Source organism: Rhinopithecus bieti, unplaced genomic scaffold (genome assembly GCF_001698545.2).
Source record: "Rhinopithecus bieti isolate Rb0 unplaced genomic scaffold, ASM169854v2 scaffold_9976, whole genome shotgun sequence".
Lineage (NCBI taxonomy): Eukaryota > Metazoa > Chordata > Mammalia > Primates > Cercopithecidae > Rhinopithecus > Rhinopithecus bieti.
The window spans coordinates 2,688,346-2,707,707 of record NW_016806761.1 but is presented as its reverse complement, the minus strand read 5'-3'; the positions used below and the strand labels follow the sequence as shown (position 1 = coordinate 2,707,707).

Sequence of the window (19,362 nt, the reverse complement as noted above, 5' to 3'; positions counted from 1 at the left end):
GCTTAGCTGTGCCCTGTCCCCAGAGGTGGAGTCTACAGAGACAGGCAGGTTTCCTTGAGCTGCTGTGAGCTCCACCCAGTTCGAGCTTCCCAGCGGCTTTGTTTACCTACTTAAGCCTCAGCAATGGCGGGCGCCCCTCCCCCAGCCTCACTGCTGCCTTGCGGTTAGATCTCAGACTGCTGTGTTAGCATTGAGGGAGGCTCCGTGGGTGTGGGACCTTCTCGGCCAGGTGTGGGATATATTCTCCTAGTGTGCCCGTTTGCTTAAAGCGCAGTATTGGGGTGGGAATTACCCGATTTTCCAGGTGTTGTGTGTCTCAGTTCCCCTGGCTAGGAAAAGGGATTCCCTTCCCCTTGGGCTTCCCAGGTGAGGAGATGCCTCGCCCTGCTTCAGCTCTCACTGGTCGGGCTGCAGCAGTTGACCAGCACCGATTGTCCGGCACTCCCTAGTGAGATGACCCCAGTACCTCAGTTGAAAATGCAGAAATCACTGTTCTTCTGTGTCGCTCACGCTGGGAGTTGGAGACTGGAGCTGTTCCTATTCGGCCATCTTGCTCCACCCGCCAAAAATCTCTTTTTTTAACCTAGATTGTAACCTAGAGCTTTTCACTTAAACAAAATAGAACAGTAAGTAAAAGAGCTTTTCAATACAATAGAAGCTTTGTCATTTTGTGTGGCAAATGACACTACCATCCTCGTAAGATAGGGTCAAAACCAAAAAATAGTATGTCAGTCACTGGCTGTGTTATGTTTGAGGAGTAATAACACTAACTTTAAAGACTTAAAATTTCTTTGAATTGTATTTAACATCTCTAATTTGTGATTCTTTGTTAAAAAATCAGTATCTAGGTAAAATTTATTTATTTACTTACTTATGAGATAGGGTCTTGCTCTGTTGCCCAGGCTGGAGTGCAGTGACCTCATCATACTTCACTGCAGTCTCAATCTTCTGGGATCAAGTGTTCCTCCCATCTCAATCTCCCAAGTAGCTGGGACTGTAGGTGCATATCACAACACCCTAATTTATGATTCTTTATATATTTCTGGGTATTTCATAAATATTGAACAATTAATATAGCATTGCAAATCACTATGCTTTAATTGCATTTGATAATTAAGATTAGTTATACTGAATTTACTCTTTGTTAAACTATGGATTTCTAGATAGCAAGAATTATGTGATATTCACCTTTAAGACTCAAAACAGTTCACACATTTAACCCACACTTAGCAATGGGCTCTAGCATATTTGAAAGTTGAACAGAGATCATTTGAGTTGCAGAATCCTAGACTTTTAAAATTAATTTCCAGCCTTTAACCTTTATTAGAAATTCTAAAACTAGTCTGACTAGACTCAAATAAATCTGAAATATCACCCATTTTTCTGAGAAGCCTCCACGAGTGGACAAAGCCTGAGTAGACAGACCCATTCTAACATAATGGCTGAGAAAGTAGGCTGAAAAGTCAGACATTTTGCTAGCTGTGTGATCTTGGACAAGTTAGTTAACTCTTCTGTGCAGTAGTTTCCTTATTCACAAAGTAAGAGAAAAATAACCATCAGAGAGTCCACTGACCAGAACTGCTCATCATAAGCTGGGTTCTCTGAGATGCACCAAGTTATAAGGTCAGACAGAACCATCATCAGTTCATGGAATGAATCACATTTGGCATCAGGGAAAAACGGGACCAGAGGACATAACAGCAGGGGCCCAGACCTCCATGTTTTCAATCACTATTGTACAAAAATCTTCCCCTTCAGCTCACACTTATGACCAGGTGGTCAGCTTGGTCTGTGGGTATGTGGGTATACCACAAATTGGATGGCTGCTATACTGCAGCTCAGTGAGGGATAGCCCCAAAAGAAAGTGGTAAAGAGAACTTTCCCAAGGTAGAATATTGAGTACACCACATTACATACTTTATATGAAAATACAAATGGCTCAAGGTAGTACTGCATATATAAACTTATGAACAAGGTCAAATAGCTTGGCTGATTGGCCAGTGATGGAAAGATCAGAAGCAAAAAGGTTTGGGGAAAAGGCATGTGAATAGGCCCACAGGAGTGAACACCAAGTAAAAAAAAAAAAAAAAAAAAAATCTTTGAATCCCCTGTAAACACCAGACTGTATAATTTATGGAAGAGTCACTAAGTAATTATGTAGATGTAACAATTCAGCCAGATGACATTAGCCAGCCTCCAATGGTAGCATAAAGGTGCACGAATGATAAGGCTACAGAGGCAGGAATGGAACCTATGCACTGCTCACTGGCATAGGCTCTAATCCTATACGGTTGCTGCTACTCACCAGAAGCTTCCACCACTACTGTATGCCCAATCTCCTAGCAACAGAGACAAATGCTGAGCTCCCAACAAAACACTGTTCCTTAAGAAAACCAACCAGCCTCTGGGTGACATGTTTACTTGCACTTCTTCTACTCTGGAAAGGTTGGAAATTCATCTTGACTTAAATAAAAACATATTCTGGGAATGTGTTGCTTTTCCTATTCTCAGGGCTTCTACCTGAACCACTCTCTCAGAACTCAAAGTATTTGAGACCAACAAGTAATCCCTCATTATACTGAAAACGATCAAATAACTTACTCTATGGAAAAAGAGGTATAGGCATAAATGTATTGCCATGGGATCTGCTAATCCTATCACATATCAACAACAGCTGCTGACTTGATACAGCCAAAGTAAAGCCTTCAGAGGTGCAATTAAGGAGCCAGGCTGGAGATCATACCCTAAGCAAAAGGGATACTTTCTTCTAGGGTCCAGTATATGTCTAGATCAATGGCCAGTATATGGTACCATGTCCTCAATAGGTAGACTAAACAAACACAAGAGATTAAAGTAGGCATAGAACTGCTTACCATAACTCCAAGTGACCCATTTGAAGAATCTGTGTTTACCACCCCTATGACTCTAGGCTTGTAGACTTAGAAGTCTTAATTCAAAAAGGAGGAATGCTTCTATCATTGAAATTTGAGCTATTGCTGCTGCTTGTCATATCAGACTTCTTGTGCCAAAATACCAGCAGTCAAGGCAGGATACTATCCTAGCAAAAATAATTACCCAGGTCATTAAGAGGAGTTGGGAAAGAGGGAAAATATGATTGGCATTCTGACGATCTACTGGAGTACCTCTTGATACTCCCTTCCCCAATTTTGATGATGTATTGGCTAGTACAGTATATATGACCAATAAAGGGACAGGAGTTTGGGTCTACCTACCAGGTAAGCTACAGAAACTAGCAGAAATGCTAACTGAGGGTAAGAGGAATTTATAGTGGGTAGCAGGAGGGAAATAGTACCAATTGCAACCACCTTGAAACCAGTTGTAGGTGCACTGATGGGGGTTATAGTTCATCTCATTAACCTTCTTCTTTTCCCCAGGAAATAAGACTTCTCTAATCAAAAGGAATATATATCTCTTTCTGTGTATACACACACGCACAGCATCTACATAATATATAATCTATATGTATGTGTGTTTTGTGTGTACTCACACATCTTTCATCAAATGGTAATATACAGGTGAAAGATAAAATATAACAAGTTCAAAGTCAAAATCATTTGGATTCAATATAAAACCAGTATTCTTCTCTTCTACTTTTCTACTGTAGAGCGCAAAAAAAAAAAAAAAAAAAAAAAAAAAAAAGATATGGGATAACACTCTTTGGTATATTTACCACTTTACCACTGAAGTATGATATGATCAATATTTATGAATCTATCAAATTTTCCATATTATATGGATTTATACTTATCACTGGTCTCAGGACATTCATATTACTGTAGAATTCATTTCTAATTTCAAAGTCTGCCATACAGCCATATCCTCTTGATTAGCACTGAGCTGGCTTCCTACCTGAAGCACATGCTGAATGAAGGAGACAAGGTGAATGACAAGGCTTTATTTGCTGAGAAACCTCTGCCTACATAAAACTGGCATGAGGAAGTCATTATTAAACTGATACTGCAAACCGTGCTGCAAATCTTTCCACTAGCAGTCATTTTGAAACAGGACTTTTCCCTTAACCTTATCCACTAAGCTAAAAACCTAAATTTTGAATGGACATTGTCATTAAAATATGTGTTTACTAATTATTTTCTTGTAGGGTAGAAAAATATGCTAGAAGAAAGCTATCATTTTATCTATCCCAATAAATGCCTGTTACTTTTCTTGAGACTAAACAAAACCAACAAAAGACTTCATAATAGCTAACATTTGTGTGGCAATTTACAGCCCACAAATCCCTTTTACATACATTTATTGCACTAAATCTTTGAGACAATTATCTACTGAATTTTACAGCTAAAGAAATAGAAAGTTGGAAAGGTTAGGCAATATTGCCTAAGAATTTCTTCATAAATATACACTATATTCCAATACATTTTTAAATCTCTACAAGTAAACTGGATAAGAGTGCAGAAAGGAGATGTGGACATATCTCATACACTAAGTGAGTATTATACGGTCAAAGATCAAATGACTGCTTTATGCCAGACTTAGACTATCAATGACTCACTCAAGGAAAATGTTAGCATGGGTGTCAACATTTCTCTAATGGGAGGGAGACTTTGAAGTAGAAAATAAAAAAAAATAAAAAAAATAAAAAATAAAAAAAATAAAAAATAAAAAAAAAAAAACATTACTTTCCTCTTATTTTTAACTTCAGAAGCCAAAATAATTTTACAATTTATTGAATAAATTTATAGTCAGATGCGCTGAAGTTAACACAGCCACTTTGAAAAAACTTGGCTCTGTATCTTCTTAGCTACAATTAATTACCAAGGCTTATAAAGGAAAATGTTCCAGGGAAGCTTATGCACTGTAATATCACTGCAATATGTTTCAAAAATATTAAGTTGCACTTTTATGCATTTGGACCAATGATGGAACTTTAAAGAGAAATTCTGTAGTGTTAACGAGCATCTCTGTTTGTGTGAGGAAACTATCAGGACCCATTTACCTGCTTGGTTCCATTCACATTGTAGTATGGCACATGGAATTGACTCTTCTAAATTAGTTACAGAACTCCAGGAACAATTTGACCCTACACTAAACACAATTAGGCATTTAAATCATAGTACCTTTTCTCATACTAAGAGACAAAGTTTATCTTAATTCTCCAACAGCAACTAATATCAAAGTAAGAAGTACAGCCCTTTAGATTCAATCACTCATATATAGTTTCTTAGGCGCTATTACACTGAAAAAATAAATTCTAACAGATCTTAATAATTGAACTAATTATTCAATGTTCATTGCTTCACACTGAATCCCAGTAAAGTTACTTGGGCAGAATCAACATGTAGTAGGAAACACTATAATTATAATGTAATTATATTATAATATATATACAATTTTATTAGTATATTCCTTTTGTCCATTTGGATTTCTAGGTATTCTTCTCATACTGATAAGACACAACTCATGAAAACAGATATAAAATACTTCTGGTTTTATGCCTTGATGTTCATGATTGACCCTTGTGAATTCCAAGCTATATGATACACTGCCTTAATAAAATGTTTTAAATTCAACATCATTTGTAATCAGTAACCTTTTCCAGGGGAGGACAGATAATTGATAATGCTTCTCATTTTTCTAAATGTCTAACCAATATATTTCCCCTACTACAGTGGAACTATTTTTTAACCAATGTTAGAGGGAAAAAATAAAACCAACGTTTATTTATTTTTTTGTCTTCCTCTTCCAATAAAAATGTGATTCTTTTAAAGTGGGAAATGTATCTCTTTTATTTTCAATTTACTTCCCCAATAGTTAACAGAGCATTTAGCAGATAGTAGGCCTACAAAAATATTTGACAAATGAATGAATAAAAGAAACCATGCTTGCTTAAAAGTAGGCGTATATCTTAGATGAAAGAAGATCAAATGTGCAGATTACATTTACTGAGCAGTTACTATGTGGTAGATGTGATATGTGTCTTGCTTACATTATTCTGATTTAATTCTCCCATCAAACTGATGGCATAGATAGTACTATCCACATTTTGCAGGATATAATATTGAGGCTTAGAGTTAAGTGTCTGGCCTAATGTCACACAGCTAATATGTGATAGAGCTGTGATTTCTACTTAAATTGACTCCAAAGTCTATGTTCTGTCTTTTCTACCACACAGCCAAATATGCAATATTAACTGAGACACAGACTCTACATCTTGCCCAAGCAAATCTACATTTTGGGAAATATCTATAATAGCATTTATTCTTGTTATGATTATATGGATTTTCCCACAGCCTTTTGTGCCTGGTAGAATATAATGAATACATTATTTCTTCCCATGGCAACTTTATTCTGTCTTCACTCATTTATGCCACTATATTAAACACATCCCAGGCTATATACGCCCCTATCGTAGGTGCATTTCCAGTTCCATGGCCCTCCACTTCCCTGCTCAGCAGTCAGTTACTTGCAACAACCTTCCACTGCAGACACTGTCAGAAAATGGAATGCCACACAACAGCTAGAACCACGATAAGAAACTCAGAGGTAACTAACATATTAAATTCATCTTATTATTTGTTCCTGCCTTGCTCCCCATCTCCCGCTCCACAGCTCCAGACAATTGCTAACTTCTAGGCTACCAAATAGTGTCCTTAATTTAATTACTACCTACCTGCACTACAATTTACTGGATGGTGACATGGGAGTAATTGATTTATCACCACCCAGTATGCCAATGGGATCTTAACTTATTGCTTACCTGTTCGCAACTCTGGCTACTGAAACTTCTTATTCTTGTAACACCTAATACATTGACTCTTTTTTTTCTCTCTTGAGATGGAGTCTTGCTCTGCTGCCCAGGCTGGAGTGCAGTAGTTTGATCTTGGCTCACTGTAATCTCCATCTCCCAGGTTCAACTGATTCTCCTGCCTCAGCCTCCCAAGTAGTTGGGATTACAGGCATATGCCACCATGCCCAACTAATTCTGTATTTTTAGTAGAGACGGGGTTTCGCCATGTTAGCCGGGCTGTTCTCAAACTCCTGACCTCAGGTGATCTGCCCACCTCGTCCTCCCAAAGAGCTGGGATTACAGGCATGAGCCATCACACCTGGCCCTAACACATTGACTCTTAACACATTTTTGCTAGACTATTCACTGAATAGTATACTTGCAGCAATAATATCTTATTTAGAAAGGAGACTTCTTAGCCAACATCCTGCCCTCCCTGTCAAAAATTAAAACAAACAACAATAAAACTCTGTCCCCAGATCTAAGGAGAGATTAATAGACAATCACATCATATAAATCAACTAAACTGAATTAACTTGCCATCATCGATGCTTACACAATATGGCCCCATATTTTTAATGTAATATGTGCAAAGTGTCATGTATGCAGGAAGCCATCCTCTACTTGTGCATGTGTGTGTGCGTGTTCTATAGAGAGAAACAGAAAATAAATAATTGCATAAATAGATAGGACTGTGTGTATGGCGTTATGTTACTCATGTACCATTATTGATAGAATCTCCTATAATGATTTTTTAAAACACCATTGATCTTCTTGATTTTTATCTTGATCTTTATCTAGAGGAAACTACGTATATATTTCACATTTGAAAATGCATACATTTCAAATAATTTTCCCTAGCATTTTCTGGAGAGAAAAACAAGTCATTAACTCAATTTAGTTTAGCAGACTATGTTCATTTTATTTCCTAAGTCACTAATTGCTAAAGAGGGAATAGGTAACTATATATAAAAGACTATGTTGAAACTTCATTAGGCTTATGTAAATATCCAACAACTACAGACACTGGCTCAAATAGGTCATTGTCTGTACTTCAGTGAGAAGCAGATTGTTATGGTTGCCAAGAGTAACTCTTGGCCACAAGCCTGTGGACAGGCTAAAGATGAACAGCTGGGTAATGCAGGTCCACAAGGTACTTCAAAATATATAGTGACCATTTATTGTCGAAACTTAAACAGAGAGGGCTATGTTCTTCCCACCATGGTCAGCCTCATTGTTTAATTTATGTTCATAGCTGGTCTCTCTACCATCTGTGCACATGGCCTGTGCTGCATCTCTGAGGAATTGGAGTGGCATTCTTTGAAGACCTGATTAAATAGCCAGGAAAAAGCAATCCATCATGTGTAAGAGGGAAATGTAAGACAGTCACAACGGTGTCCTGTCACACTTTCAGATTTTTATCTTCATTTTCTTTTACTTTCTTTTGAATCCAATGCCAAATACAATAACAACGACCAAGACTGTAGAAGCCACTGACAACACTCTACCATCTAGATGGAAAATAAACGAATTATCGAGATTTTCCTGTGCTCTAGTGAGGAGTTAAATGTCATTTCTGCTGAAGGGAGCCTTGACACTTTATGGTCACATAGACCTAAACAAATCAGACCCAAGTGGAATGCAAGATACCATGAATTAAAGGCCTCCTGTAGAGTTCCTGTTATAAGTGAAATTGAACATCTATAACAGGTTGATTGAATAAGCTGAAATATTGGAAATTAGTAGGAAATAGCTCTCTATTTTTCTGCTGTAATCCATCTTCAAACACACAGTCAGCTCTGTCCTCTCAACCCTGATTGTAACTTGGGTCCATCCTCTGGTCCTGGGGTGAGGTAAGTATTTAAAAAGCCTTATTGGTCGGGCGTGGTGGCTCATGCCTGTAATCCCAGCACTTTGGGAGGCAGAGGCATGTGGATCACCTGAGGTCAGGAGTTCAAGACCAGCCTGGCTAACCTGGTGAAATGCTGTCTCTCTTTAAAAAAAAAAAACATTAGCTGGGCTTGGTGGTGGGAACCTGTAATTCCAGCTACTCGGGAGGCTGAGACAGGAGAATCACTTGAACCTGGGAGGCCAAGGTTGCAGTGAGCTGGGATTATGCCATTGCACTCCAGCCTGGGCCACAGAGTGAGACTCTGTCTCAAAAAATAATTAATTAATTAATTATTTTAAAAAGCTTTATCTTCAGGTATTCAAAAACAAAATAAACAGAACCCCCCCACCCCAAAACACACAAACACCTCAGTGAGATCTAAATCAAAACATTCAACTAATAGTTTAAAATTTCTTTCCATCTCTCCAAGCAGGCATAGTAAATAGGGAAGGGGGCAGTAGGACTGCCTATCATCTGTGTTTCAGTCTCTCAGTTCGCTTCTCCCTTCTGTGTAGGGCTTCCTCAGGGTCAGAGAGGGGAGGATGAATTTGGAATAAAGAGACAAAGACTGTTTTTCTCAGCTTGCCCTTTCAAAAGTCCACACTCATGGAAGGTTTCTGCATGCTTTTTTTTGTGGAGCAGTTCTGTGAGTTCTTCAGAAAATTCCCACCTTAGAAATGCAGTCACTGGACCCCTGCTGGAGTTGGCAAAGCACTCTCTGGCTGACCTGCACCTCCCTCCTAGCTCAGCTCCATCCAGGCAGCATCACTCTAGTGTCTTGGTTGGGACAGCCTCAGCAGACAGGACCTCTTGGGCAAAGTCCTTTCAAGAAACCTGCAGCCTTGCCTTCTTGAAGTAGAACTGACACCCTTGTTCTTCTCAAGGGTGGAAATAGAGCTCCTTCCCAATGTTGTCCTCTCCTTTCTCTTCCCTGCATTGTGGACAGCTCCAGGTAGTTTCCAGCCAGTGTGGAGGCTAAAGTAACTCCATCTTGGAAGCTAATCCACCATGTTTGTTGGCTTCTGATTAACCCCTCTTCTGGGAAGCCTATAAGATTTCCTGTTTATCTATTGTTCCTTGTGTAACAGCAGGTACTTACCATAAATCCTGCCATTAGGTCAGAAAACTTTGGTGTAACTGTACTTCCATCATCAGTGTTTCCTGGATTTGTCAGCCTCTTTCTTTGGTCTCTCAGCTTCCTCAGACATTGGGGGCAGGTTTGTAGAGACCATGAAACAGCAGAATAAAGTTGACCATTTCCCATTTTTGCAATTAGTCCCTAGCAACACACACACACACTCTGTCTAAAAGGTTTTCTTGGAGTCTGTATAACTTGGCTTGTACAGGAGAGAAAATACCATGACAACCTCTCATCCCATGAATTCTAGCACTTCGAAGAATGCTCCCTTCCCTGTGAGTAGTTGCAGGGATGCTCACTGGGCTTCTTTGGTCAGTGCCAAGTGCTAGGAGGATACATCTTACACCTCCTTTAGAAATATGATATCATGTATCTCGCACTGTCCTCAGCTCTGTGGCTTTAGCTGAAAAATCAAACTTATCTACAATTCTCTTGTTCTGTGACTTGTGTAGCAGCCAGGATCAGCTTAAAGGCGTCCATACTTTTGTTACTAATGATATGGTACAGTTTTTAAAGTGTGACTCACATTAGAGACCCTGATTTTAAAGATTCCTTTTCTCCTACTTATCCATTACTAGTTCAGCAGAAAATAATGTACTTAGTCACACAAATGAAGCTACACTGACACGTAAGCACATCAGATGAAGGGAAAAGAAGTCCGTCAGAGAAACTCATATCTCGAGCAAGAGTTAATTGCCCCCTTTTAATTCCTACATAGTTCCTTTGGCTTCTTTACTCATTTGGCATTGTTGCTCTATAGTTCTTTTATTTTTATTTCAATCAAGGAAGAAGGAGAAAGTCATTCTTGTGAGCATTGCTATGAATCTTCATATAACTGGCTGGGGTGCATAAAATATAAAGACTTAATAGGCATATTTTAAATGATAAAAGCCAAAGAAGACTATGTCTTATATATTTTTCCTACTTTCTATTAAACTTACTTCAGGAAAAGATTAACACAAAAGTGAGCCATGTCAAAAGGAAGAAAATTGGTCCAAAAGAGTTGAAATATATGTAACATGACAGATAATTTTTTATGGGAGATATTAATATTTGGAAGTATTTGGATGTGCATAAACAACTATCTTGTCCCTGTTTTAACCTTCTTTAGTGTTAATCATTTCAGAGCAGCAGGATGGTTCTTTTGTTTTTATTTTTGTCTCTCCTCCCAAGAAATTGTGTTGTTTTAGAGCTATTACATAATGGGTCTAATGTCAATTTATTCTAGTTTTTGTTTTGTTTTCTTTTTGGAGACAGAGTCTTGCTGTGTTGCTTGGGTTGTAGTGCAGTAGTGTGATCATAGCTTACTACAGCTTCAACACCCTGGGCTCAAACGATTGTCCTGCTTCAGCCTCCCAAGTAGCTGGGCTACAGGTGGCTGCCACCATGCCCCGCTAGTTTTTATTTATTTATTATTTTTTAATTTTTAGTACAGACAAAGTCTTGCCATGTTGTCCAGATTGGTCTCAAATTCCAGGTCTCAGGCCATCCTCACCCCTTGGCATCCCAAAGAGCTGGAATTATAGGCATGAGCCACTGTGCCCGGAATTATTCTAGAATTCTATAATTCAGCACTATATTAAACTTCCAAAGGACTATAAAACAAAATGACACTTTTTACAATTATAATTAAAAGAGTAATTTTCAAGATCTACTTGATATGGTCTGAATCTGTGTCCCCACCGAAATCTCATGTCAAATTGTAATCCCCAGTGTTGGAGGTGGGGCCTGATGAGGGGGTGATTAGATCACAGGGGCAGATTTCCCTGCTGGTACTGTTCTCCTGATAGTGACTGAGTTCTCATGAGATCTGGTTGCTTAAAAGTATGTAGCACTTCCCCCACACACACACCTTTCTCCTGCACCAACCACATAAGATGCGCTTGCTTCCCCTTCGCCTTCTGTCTTGATCTCAAGTTTCCTGAGGCCTCCCCAGAAGCCCAGCAGATGGCCAGCATCATGCTTCCTATACAGCCTGCAGAACCATGAGCCAATTAAACCTCTTCTCTTTATAAATTACCCAGTATCAGATATTTCTCTACAGCGGTACGGGAACAGACTAATACACTAATTAAAAGAAGATAAGAGAAAGAGGGCCTTACTTTCAAGTGGTTATATCTATTTTTCTGCCAACTTCCATTGATTCAAGATTACATAATAATCATTGATTCAAGTTTACATATAAGAAAATATGTATAGCCCTTATGTATATGTATTTATAGATATGTGTGTATGTATATATTCACATATATAACTAAAATATACACATAACATATATGCAAGGTGTATATTGTATCTTTTATATTTAAATGGAATGCTGGGAAGAAAGGCAGACCATAAAAGAGGGAGAAGGTAATGATTTAGTGGTTATTGCCTTGAAAACCAGAGGCCCTATTATTCATGATGACTATATCTCATTGGAGATTTTATATATATATTTATGTGTATATATGTATTTATGTGTATTTATATACATAAATATATACACATATACATATGCACATGATTTTCTAGAAGGAATATGTCATCAATACACAAGTATACAACTTAATTAATTAAATAATTTCATATTGCCATATTGCCTCTGAGGGGTAGGGAAAACAGTATGGATTTTATAAACAGACTATGCATAATTTTCATTCCAGGTACCAAAGCAAAGTTCCCATCATCTTACCAGGCTTAGGAACAATGAGCTGTGCACTGGTCTGGGCATTTCCAGCCTCATTTTCAGCCACACATTGATAAAAGCCTTCGTCTGACTTCACCACCCCAAGTATCCGTAAGTTGCTTCCTCCCTAGGGAAAAGAAAAAGCAAGTGAAATACTTTAGAAAGCAAAAAACTAAAGGTGACAAAATGAACTTAGATGAGACCAAAGTTTAATAAACCACCACAGAAGAAACAAGAGGAGAGGCCCTGAGGTGTCTCAGCTTTGCAGACATGCCCTATGCCACCTGGGAAATGTCACACATTCCCAATTTCCTTTTTTGAATTCACAGGCATCAGTTTAACCAAGAGCTACGTTAAAAAATATGCTGACAAAAATATGCATCATCCTCAATACCTAAATGAGCAGTCAACAGACAAGTCTTTTGTTAGGTATAGAAGAAACAAAGATTAGCATGAAAAGAAAGCTCACTCTTTTACTTGTTATTGAAGGAAGTTCAGGTTTAGTAGCTGCTGAGGAAAAACAAGGCTATAAATACTGATATCTGTGAATTCTAAAGGACAACAAATCAAAGTTGGATATTTTCTGGAAGTGTTTGCCCTGAAAAATGTCTAAAATTCTTTAAAAATTGTAATGGCTTTGACATATACCCTTTTGGGGTTTGGAGAGGGGAATATGGTGGATATTTTATACCCATGTGGTTCTTGTTGTATGGCTGAAATGTTTCATCTTTATAGATTAAATATAGTGACATTAACTCCTTTTATTTAGAAATTGAGCCATCATAGTTTTCAAGGATGGATGATAAAATGATCCAGAGATAGCATTTAATTATACTAACTCAGTTTATCTTCAATATTAGTGTAAGAATTAGTTAAGTAAGTGAAACGTGTTAAATTAGCTCCCCTGAATTCATTAAGAGATAAATATTACCTCATGGGGAATTCTTAATTGTTTTTAGTGTCTTGTAGTCAATTCCTAGCTGATGTAAAATTCTTTGATAAAGCTGGCTAACTTCTAATTAAGAATTTTCATATAACTTACTATTTGTGCTCAGTGTTATGTGTGTGACAGACAATGGCTCTCAAATTTCTGGAGCTGTTGAGGAAATATTTTTAAGCACAGTTTAATGCAAATAGAGCAATATCTTACATTTTCTTTCACTTATAAAAGAATTTAAATAGGTTGACTGTAATGAGTCATGCTGGGAGAAAGATTACATTCAAAATGTAGAAAAAAATAAATGTTGCCTTTTACAATGTGTTCTTAAGGGCACTGAAAAATGTCCTTTAAGTGTAAGTAGCATATCTCTTAGGCATATACAACACTTTTTAAGGTGCCCATTGGCAGATCATTTTTAATTCAGTGGTAGTGGAAATAGCATCGCCTTTAAAGGAAATAATGGATCACTCTGGTATTTAAAAGTTAAAATTTTATCTTTCTTACTCTATTTCTAACCAATTAAACAAATGCACCTAAAAGTGAAAAATAATAAGTGGTGATAAAAGTGATAAAATGTCCTTTATGGATTTATTCCTTAAGAACCTTTATAGTAGGCCAACACGCATGCACACAGATATTATGAAAGTTTCTGAAAGTCGACTGATTGTGGAAGAGACACTTTGCAACAAAGACCATTGCAATATGATGGAGAAAGCTTGTGTCTGGACTCATAGGATGACTATGCTCTAATCTCATTCTGCCCGGGAGATCTGGCTTAGATTACAGCTCTTTGAAAGTGTCATGTCTGCATCTCAAACTCTTTGAAAGTGTCATGTCTGCATCTCAAACATAAGTAGACCTAAAACCCTCTTCTTTTTTCTTTTTTTTTTTTTTTTTTTTTTTTTTTTTTTTTTTTTTTTTTTTTTTTTTTTTTTTTTTGGAGACAAGAGTCCGCTTCTGTCACATCAGGTGGAGTGGTTGGCCGGGGAAAAAAAACCACCCTCAGCTCACTGAAGCTCCGCCTCCTGGGTTTACGCCATTCTCCTGTCAGCCCTCGAAGTAGCTGGGACTAACAGGGCGCCGCCACCTCGCCCGGCTAGTTTTTTTGTATTTTTAGTAGAGACGGGGTTTCCACCATGTTACGCCAGGATGGTCTTCGATCTCCTGACTTCGTGTCACGCCGTCTCGGCTCGTTTCCAAAGTGTGGGGATTACAGGCTTGAGCCACCGCGCCCAGCCTAAAACCCTCTTCTTTAGCTGCAAGTTCTTTTATTTTTTATATTTAATTAACTAATTAATTAATTAATTTTTTTGAGATGGAGTCTCACTCTGTCGCCCAGGCTGGACTGCAGTGGCACAATCTCGGCTCACTGCAAGCTCTGCCTCCTGGGTTCATGCCATTCTCCTGCCTCAGCCTCCTGAGTAGGTGGGACTACAGGCGCCTGCCACCACGCCCGGCTAATTTTTTTTGTATTTTTAGTAGAGACTGGGTTTCACTGTGTTAGCCAGGATGATCTCGATCTCCTGACCTTGTGATCCGCCCGCCTCGGCCTCCTAAAGTGCTAGGAAGCTGCAATTTCTTTGCTGTTTGAAAGGAACTTTTTGTCATTCTCATATATTCATATACCTAGTCAGAACCTCCAGTGCTAACCTATACCTATAAGTGAGTTTTCATAGAGCATTTGAAAATGAGACAAGCATTCAGCCAGTAACAGCAAAATCTACAATAATGGAAGTTATTAAGCACTCCCTGTGTACCAGGGCAACAACTCAGTGAATACAGTACCACTATCCATATTATCTCCCACAATAGGGATAGAAAATAAACTAAACCTTATAGGAAACTATAAAAGTTATTCCTCTTACAATTCATTCAAGTATTCAAAATTACAAAGCAATGTGTACTGTGGTTCTTCACGGCCTCTCTATCACTGCAGCCACCAATGCCACCAGCACCCACTGTCCTTATCACCACATCACCACTGCCCTTCTCAACTGTTCATGAAGGATAAGCTGGTCCTACGGGGCAGGGTAGGAAGACAAAAGCTGTCTGTCTTACCAAGTGAAGACTTCCATAATCATAAGTAACATGTCTTATAAAACTGTATTAAAACGGGTAAAAGTCAAAGAAGTAAGGGATTCTTGGCTTAAATCCAGAACTAGATTCTAAACTCTCTTTGATAAACCAGCAGTGAAACTGTGAAACTACTCAGAAATTCTTAGGCTGTATTTCATTTATTTTTGTTTGTTTGAATGTTTTGAAGTCTTGTCTGTAAAACCAGGGGCTGAACTCTTTGATCACTCTTTTCAGTTCAAAATTCTTATGTCTAGGAAATAATTTGCTTTATTTGAATAATTTTCTTACATCACAAAATATCTCCAACAGGAACCATTTTTTTTTTTCAGGAAATAAAAGCAAGTGGAAAAAAATAGAAAACAATGAATGGGATTACAAAACAAATATGAAACAAAATAATTACCACTATCTGAAAATAATCACTAGGAATGACCACATCTCCATTCTTCATCCAATTCACAGTGGGCACAGGCTTTCCAGAGACTGTACATTCAAACTCAATATCCATGCTTTCATAGGCATAGAGGTTGGAAGGATGATTTAAAAACCATGGCGGAACTGCAAAGACAGAAACAAAAAGTGAGTGGGTGAGGATGTGAACTTGCATGCTGCTGAGGTCTTTACTGAGTTTAAAACACTGCTCTGGGATAGAAAATATTTGTAATTCAAATAATTCCCTAAGCCCTTAGCTTATTATACAGGAACTATTATAAAACAAGTCTTTTGTTTCCCCAAATGCCACAAGGAAAGAAAAAAGGAAACACTATTCGAGGAAAAAAAAAAAAAAAAAAAAAACATACATAATAAACATTCTGAACAGCCATGTGTTATGTATCCAATTGACTTACATGCTGAAAAGTACATAAGTCTTTGGAAACTATTCCGATGAAGTAAAGAAAGGGAAGCTGGTAGAACTGAGACAACCCAGAGTATAAGATGAGAAAGCTCAGTTGTCCTGTAATTCTAGTTTCATTAGGATTGAGTTAATGTGATGGACTCATATTCTGTTGAAAATGGCTATAGCAATAGGGAACTACACAAAGCCTATATCACCTTTACTGTGGCCACATTCTTATTGTCTTAGCAATTACCTATTGTAGTACATTAATTATACTGTATTATTCTTTTCTCAGCATGGTATGTGATACACTAATTTCATTCCATTTCTTAATTATCATAACACTAGTTACTCTATGATGGAAATTTGCAATTGAATGAAAATTACAAATATAACACATCTTTAGTAATGAATCACTCAGTCTTAGTCCCTCAAAACCTTGCCTAGGAGAAAGAAATTTTGAAAAGTAACGTTTATTCTCTTCCATGGGGAAACTTAAGAGTGACCTCAGATTTAAATATTCATATTGACTGAGAAGCCAGATTAAATTCACAGTGAAGTAGCACCCATGATCTTGTTTCACATAGAAAATGGATATGTATTTTTAGTAGCCATTATCAAAGGTAGACTCATATACAAACGTGTATGAGTTCTAATCTCATGTCATTTTTGTCATGCTCAATGAGTGATGAGTGCTAATTTTTTGCCCAAGTAGCTGTTGTATTTTGCTCTTTCTAACAGCCATCAGCAAACTTTCTCCTGACACCAAAGTTAATGTTCAATCTTTGATGGTCATTGCCTCCCAGAAAATAAAAGAGCTGGTAAAAACTCCCAGGATTTAAGTCCTGATTTTTCCTGCTACATGATCTCTCTCTCCTTGTTTCCCTGATTAGTAACTAAATAATATTTGGACCTCTAGCACTAAACAACTTGGCTAAAATTATTTATTAATTATTGATGACATTTTTAGTATAAGGCTTTTTTGATTCCTTAGCCAAATTCACTGACAATAAACCAAAAGATATCAGAAATAATACTTGAATGCCTCTGAGCAGATATATTATTTGAATATATGGAACAGTTCATTCTGCTGTCTGTTTTTCCAAAGACTTTGGTCAAGGGTTCATTTACTACCCAATGCCCAACATTTACTGAGAGCTGACAATGCACAATTTATTAGCCTAAGCCCTTTATATTGATTATTCTCACTCCCACTACCTGAAGCAGGTTCTACTAGTTCCATTTTACAAATGGAGAAATTGAAGTACAAGGTGTTTAAATAACTTGCCCAAAATTATACATCTTGTAAATTGTGAAGGCAGACAGTCTGATTCCCTGCTTATGTACTAAACTGATCGGCTATAATTGTCTCTTTTGCCACTTGAAAATTCTGGTAGAAAGATAATGCAATAATATTTCTAAAGTATCAGAGATAATTGTGATAAGCAATTAGAATCATTAAATAAAAACACGTTTCTAACCCTCTTCCCCCTTTAAGTTCTTCTTTCCTGGTGCCATAAAATCTACCTGAATCTATCCATCCTTAGTGTTTCTGAAATCATTATGTCTACATTAGAGTTTTTCAAAATTTGGGTCACATCCATTAGAACTTGAAATTAATTGACTGGGTTGAGACTAAAATTTAAATATATACATTTATGTATATGTATACACAGAGAGAGAGAGAGTAGGATAGAAAGGATTAGGAATATAGAGGGAGAATAGAAAGGGAGAGAAGAGAACACCAAATTTATATTGAAGAAAAAAAAGAGAAGTTTCAAGAGCCCAAATAATGGAGTCAGATTGGGCTGGGTTTAAATCTCAAGTCCTTCTTTAACTACAAGTGCCTGTTACTATCCTCATCTATAACTTGAATAATTCAGAATAATGACAGTTAATGTTTGTAAATAACAGTGCATAATTGCATGATAAATAAATGCAAAAATATATTACAGTACATCACTGGTAGCAAACATAATTATTGTATATAAGTATATATAAATACATAAATATATATGGTATGTCTGTTTGTGTGTGTGTGTGTGTGTGTGTGTGTGTGTGTGTAGCCTCTCGCTTTTTTTCAATTTTGTTATTTCCTGATTCTCCAATTAGAGTAGTTTTCTATAATCTCAATGTCAAAAATAGTGTGCTTTACATAATAGAATTTCTCAAAGAACAAATGATTGAGTTTAAGTGATTGCTGTATTCTAATAGTTTCATGCAGATCCACTGTTTCTCCAACTTGGGTTTGTAGAACTCATTTTCCTGTTTATTTTCTCTCAATGGAACTAAACAAAGCAAAGCTGATCACATAGTGAATCCCTAAAACCTTCTCTTATATTAATAAAATAGAGTGATTTCTGATTAACCAAGGGGAAAATAATCTGATTTAACCATATAATTATAGTTGTAATACTGTTTAGTGCTACAGGGATGCCTCAACAATTATTTCCTGATTACAAATGTGTATATGAGTTCTAATCTACGTTTTGTAATTTTCTGATATTTCTTAGGTTTCCAGCATTACACTGGACACCTTGTCTTCTCTGGCTATCTTGATATCTTTATTTCTGTTCAGATTCTCTAAAATTTCACAGTATATCAGACAGCACTCAAGGGAAAAAATAACTTTTCTTACTTACATGGGGAGTTGAAGTATCAAACAGCAATATTGTGAATCAGAAATGAGTCTAAGTCACTGATGGACCTTTGGGTTGATTCCAGGTCTTTGCTATTGTGAATAGTGCTGCAATAAACATACGTGTGCATGTGTCTTTATAGCAGCATGATTTATAATCCTTTGGGTATATAACCAGTAATGGGATAGCTGGGTCATATGGTACTTCTAGTTCTAGATCCTTGAGGAATCGCCATACTGTTTTCCATGATGGTTGAACTAGTTTACAATCCCACCAACAGTGTAAAAGTGTTCCTATTTCTCCACATCCTCTCCAGCACCTGTTGTTTCCTGACTTTTTAATGATTGCCATTCTAACTGGTGTGATATGGTATCTCACTGTGGTTTGGATTTGCATTTCTCTGATG

The 19,362-nt window shown here is 37.3% G+C and overlaps 1 protein-coding gene across 1 annotated transcript in view; it reads right to left on the bottom strand.

The window, feature by feature from the left end:
• Positions 1 to 19,362, bottom strand: part of DCC (DCC netrin 1 receptor) — a gene marked incomplete at its 3' end in the record, with an annotated part of 1,003,641 nt that overhangs the window by 228,351 nt on the left and 755,928 nt on the right. Inside the window, exons 6-7 of the mRNA XM_017877558.1 lie at positions 15,883 to 16,037; positions 12,470 to 12,590 (exon numbers count right to left, since the gene is read on the bottom strand). Of these exons, the coding sequence (XP_017733047.1) occupies positions 12,470 to 12,590; positions 15,883 to 16,037 (276 nt within the window). The remainder of the gene's footprint in view (positions 1 to 12,469; positions 12,591 to 15,882; positions 16,038 to 19,362) is intronic.